At 54.9% G+C, this 4,718-nt stretch overlaps 1 protein-coding gene across 1 annotated transcript in view; it reads left to right on the top strand.

The window, feature by feature from the left end:
- The window catches only part of STIP1 (stress induced phosphoprotein 1), a 7,151-nt gene extending 3,320 nt beyond the window's left edge, over window positions 1–3,831 (top strand). Inside the window, exons 2-5 of the mRNA XM_045297186.1 lie at window positions 1,872–2,150; window positions 2,625–2,766; window positions 2,862–3,003; window positions 3,510–3,831. Coding sequence (XP_045153121.1) covers window positions 1,872–2,150; window positions 2,625–2,766; window positions 2,862–3,003; window positions 3,510–3,831 — 885 coding nt within the window. The remainder of the gene's footprint in view (window positions 1–1,871; window positions 2,151–2,624; window positions 2,767–2,861; window positions 3,004–3,509) is intronic.
- Window positions 3,832–4,718: the final 887 nt, after the last annotated feature.

The raw sequence follows: 4,718 nt of genomic DNA, 5'->3' as shown, positions 1-4,718 counted from the left end.
TTGCCCTGTCCGACGTCTCCCTTCACCCACTTTTCGGTTGTCTGTCCCCCAGGGAGGAGGTCACATATAGTTCCTTGTAATCCTTGTTACATTTAAAAGGACACGAGTGGAAACTGAGGGGTTAATCAACTTTTGGTGCCCTGCTAATTGTAGCTGGGATTAAGTAGGCACTTGTATAGAGGAGGAGGAGGTGTGGAGTAAGAAACACTTTGCTCTAATAAATTTAGGAAAAGGGGCTGTTCCCACTGTTACCAAAATAGCAGAAAGCCATCACAGGGCCCTTTAGAGAAGTGTGCATACTGGGAGGCCTCAGATAACATTTGTAAACTCAAACTAGCCAATTGACACGCAGAGGTACCCAGCGAGTGGCCTGCCATTCCGTTGGGCTCTCTTGAATTCTGCCCCTGAAGTTAAACCTGTTCCCTGTCTTCTGTTCCCAGTTTCAACTCTGCAAGCGCCATATTCCCATGTTAGGAAACCTTCAGGTTAGATAGATTTGAATGTCCAAGCAAGTTTTGTTTTTTTATTATTGAATAGGTACTTTCCAAAGAAACTTCATTTTACATTCAAACCCACATCCAAATCTAACATATTTCACCCACGGTGCCCAACTGGCCGTTCAAGGTGCTGGTGTTTTTCATTTCACCTCCAGTACTGCATCAGACCGGATTTCCTGGTCCCTTACACATAACTGCTGGTCAGACAGGTCAGCAGTTCAAACCCACCAGCCACTCCGTGGGGACAAAGATCAGGCAGTCGGCTTCTGTGAAGATTGAACTCACTACCATTAAGGCAATTCTGACTCATGGTGGCCCCAGTGGACAGGGTGGACTCTTCGCAGAGTAGAAAGCCTCATCTTTCTCCCGAAGAGCTACGGGTGGTTTCAGACTGTGAGCCTCCCAGCTCACCGCAGCACCGCATCACTGGTCCCAGGCAGTTGCCTTCTGTCCTGCAGGTTGGCTGTGAGTTGGAATCCACTTGACCGGCAACACGTTTTGGTGCCGGGACAGACAAGACTATCACCAGGCTGTTCTTCGGCTGCCTTTTGATACTAGTCGAGTTTGTAACTGCTTTATGGCTGCCATCCTGGGCCTTAGATGTGCATCGTGCTGAATGTGGCAGTCTCTTTCTGCCTTCTCCCTCTCCTGGCTGAGTTCTCGCCTCGATGAGGGCTTCCAGTTGGTGCGCCTCAAAGGTCCAGAACCATCTCGGAACAGGACTTCTTGGATCCGCACTGGGTCGCAGGAGGTGATGGACACATCTTTGGTCCTTGAATGTCTGTTTTGTCTTTGAGATGTGCCTCCTCCCTCCACTGGACTGCAGGGGGGTGGGTGTGCGATTGACCTTGTGGAGCAAGGGCTTGGATTCCCTCATTTTTCCCCTCTTTCCAGAACCCTGCCATTCACAGTCTGAATGTTGGGGTGAGTCAGAATCTACTCTGGCGATGGGTTTGTGTTGAGCTTTCTTCTGCCCCTTGGGGTACAGAGCCTTCATCTACATGAGGAATGGTTCTTCAATTCTGGGCCCCAGGCAAAGTCAGAGGAAGGACCACCTCTGGTGGGGGCTGGATCCCCTAGTCGCTCACGGGCTCACTTCTGCCTCTGCTGTCTTCTGGACTCTTGGGGAATCTGATGAATTAGTGGCCTTCTCCGAGAAAGGAGCTCTTGAGTGTGGCCTAAAGGGCTTCATCTGCTCCGAGTGGGTGTTTGGGAAGTGTGTAGGGCCTGGATTTTTCCTAACCATCACACCAGCCTTTGAGCCAAGAGAAAGCCAAAAGCCTCCTTGCTTGTGGTTCCTTAGGACTGGGCCGTGACTTCTCTGAGCATGACTTCTCTCTTTAGATCTGTAAGATAACCAAATGGACAGACTAGGGCCACCTAAAACTTGGCCCACGGAAGCATGCTGAGGCCACGTGTTCTGAAGCGTCCTCCTCTTTGCAGGTGAACGAGCTCAAGGAGAAGGGCAACAAGGCCCTGAGCGCCGGGAACATCGAGGACGCGCTGCAGTGCTACTCGGAAGCCATCAAACTAGACCCACAGAACCATGTGCTCTACAGCAACCGGTCCGCCGCCTACGCCAAGAAAGGGGACTACCAGAAGGCCTACGAAGACGGCTGCAAGACTGTCGACCTGAAGCCCGACTGGGCCAAGGTAAGCTGTGGCACTCGGCCTGTTGGGCACCTCCTTTCCCCCGTCAGACACGCGCCTCAGCGATCGAGTCAGATCTAGGGCACACTTGTCTCTATCACTAAGAAATGGCTGCCAAAGACACCGACACTATCAGCCCGAGGGGCAGGGGCTGGGGGTGCGTGCAGTGTGCGTAGCTGGCATTGTACTGAATCAGCTTGTGCTGTGCTCGGTCCTCCTTGTTTACCCCTTGGCCTCATGGTGCATCGTCTGGGTCGCCTCACAGCCCCAAACGCAGCCTGTCCAATGGAGTCATTTCCGATCCCTAACAGCGTGACAGGACAGCGTAGACCTGCCCTGGGGTTTACCCAGTGGCACATCTTTAGGAAGCAGATGCCCTCGGCTTTCTCCTGAGGAGCAGCTGGCAGGTTCACAGCACCACATGCCACCTGCAGGGCTCCTCAGCTCCCTTCCCTTCCGTGTCTTTGCTGCTTGAAGGGCTATTCGAGGAAAGCGGCTGCTCTGGAGTTCTTAAACCGGTTTGAGGAGGCCAAGCGCACCTACGAGGAGGGTTTAAAACATGAGGCCAATAACCCTCAGCTCAAGGAGGGCCTGCAGAACATGGAGGCCCGGCTGGCAGGTAGGTACCACGTGACCCAGGGGGCTAGTAGGCTCTTGAGCATGGTCCCATGGGTAAACCCCTCTCCCAACACCTCTCTCTCTGGTTTGGCACAGAGAGGAAGTTCATGAACCCTTTCAACATGCCCAACCTGTACCAAAAACTGGAGGGGGATCCCAGGACGAGGTCCCTGCTCAGTGATCCTTCCTACCGGGAGCTGATAGAGCAGCTCCGGAACAAGCCCTCCGACCTGGGCACGTAAGTTGAGGCGTGCACGCGTGCGCACTGCCTAGGACTCTGTCCTGGCTTTGTCCCCACAGGGTGAGGTGCCCGCTGGTGGTTTATTTGGGGACGAGGTCGGGGAGGGCATAAGTGAGTGACCTTCTGGAGCGTGCTCTTACCTGCGTGGGCCTCCTCCCGACTCTCCCATGGGCTGTGATCCAGCACACATACTGCGTGTGCACTGACCTGATGGAGGTCACCGGGCGGGCGTCATGGGTCTCGGGATCCTGTTCTGGGACCGTCACTATCTTGGCCCACACAGTAGCAGGTTCCTGCAGTCACTTGGTCCTATGGGTCTGCTGTTAGGGGAGACATCTGACACACTGTGCGCTTTGCTGAGGCGGGTTTGGAAAGGGAGGGGCTCCATTCCCAGGTTGTACCTCCTGGGCAGCACAGTGTCCCTGCCGAGAGTTTTGAAAAGTGAGAGTTCTGTGAGTGAGAGCCTGAGCCTTAGCCAGCTTGCTTGCTCGTCAATACTCTAGGAAACTGCAGGACCCGCGCGTCATGACCACGCTCAGTGTCCTTCTGGGCGTCGACCTGGGCAGCATGGAGGAAGATGAAGAGGTCACCACGCCCCCACCCCCGCCGCCTCCCAAAAAGGAGACCAAACCTGAGCCCATGGAAGAAGATCTCCCAGAGAATAAGAAGCAGGTCTCTTCCTTCCATTTAATTGCCAACAACCTAGCCACTGTTGGGGGTGGTGGGGGGAGCGGACGCAAGAGGACATCAGTAGGCCTGGCGTGGCTGTGTCCCCCGTCCCCCGTCCCCCCCCCCATGTGTATCAAACATTCCGAGGCTTCTTAGGGAAAGAGTATCGTTCCTTACACAGTCACACAGGCTGACTCCACGTCAGTCTTAACCTGAGGTCTCCGGCATGCTGGCCAGGCTGCTCGTGCACGTAGGCCTGCTTTGTCAGCCTGTCGCTGGGGGAGGAACTTCACTGACGGTCCTGGGAGGCCCGCTTGGTCTTTCTCTTGCTTCCTTGGAGTCCAAGTAGCCTCCCTCTTTGCAGCACAAAGTAAGGTGGTTCGTTCGGCCAGAAGTCCGCCTCTTAGGAGATTTGCAAGGATTTGGACTTCTCAGAGACCCAGCAGTGGGAGTTAGTCTCCTCGGCCACCAGGGACAGCCAGCGTACTTAGTCCCTGGCCCTGTCCAGGCGGTCCAGAGGAACCTGGCTCTTCGGTGTTGGGGCTCCCACTTCCCCCTGGACATGGCAGTCAGTTGAAAGTTTGTCCACTTGGCGAAGAGTGGGGCTCCTGTGCCTGAACAATTGTGTATCCCTTCTTAGAAATGGGCAGAGCAGCTTATTGCCAAATCTAGTCCTTTTAACTGGGTGAGCGCGGGGTATGTCCAGGCTAGAAAAAGTCCCTCCATTGCCATGGTGATGACACCTACCATTGCCATGGCAGCCCCTTCTCTCCACTCTTCCCTCTGCTGGTCCCCGATGACCACCGAGACCCATGTGCTTCAGCCTCTGAACAGCCTCCTGCCCCTACCAGTTGCTTCTAGTTGAAGGGGCTTCACTTCCCCTGATGAGGCTCCTCTCTGACCAAGTTCCAGGAGCATGGGTAGCCGGGGGTGGGGGGTGGGGGTTCACCAGACGTAAGGATGAGGAATTCTCGGGGACACCTGTGACTTATAAAGGCTGACACACCGCTGCTCCGGAGGCAGGCCAGTTGCGTGCCCTGCCT

Source organism: Echinops telfairi, unplaced genomic scaffold, assembly GCF_000313985.2.
Source record: "Echinops telfairi isolate 266 unplaced genomic scaffold, ASM31398v2 ScPeMD7_7417;HRSCAF=8455, whole genome shotgun sequence".
Lineage (NCBI taxonomy): Eukaryota > Metazoa > Chordata > Mammalia > Afrosoricida > Tenrecidae > Echinops > Echinops telfairi.
The sequence above is the reverse complement of the archived record's forward strand: the minus strand, read 5'-3'. Positions and strand labels throughout refer to the sequence as shown.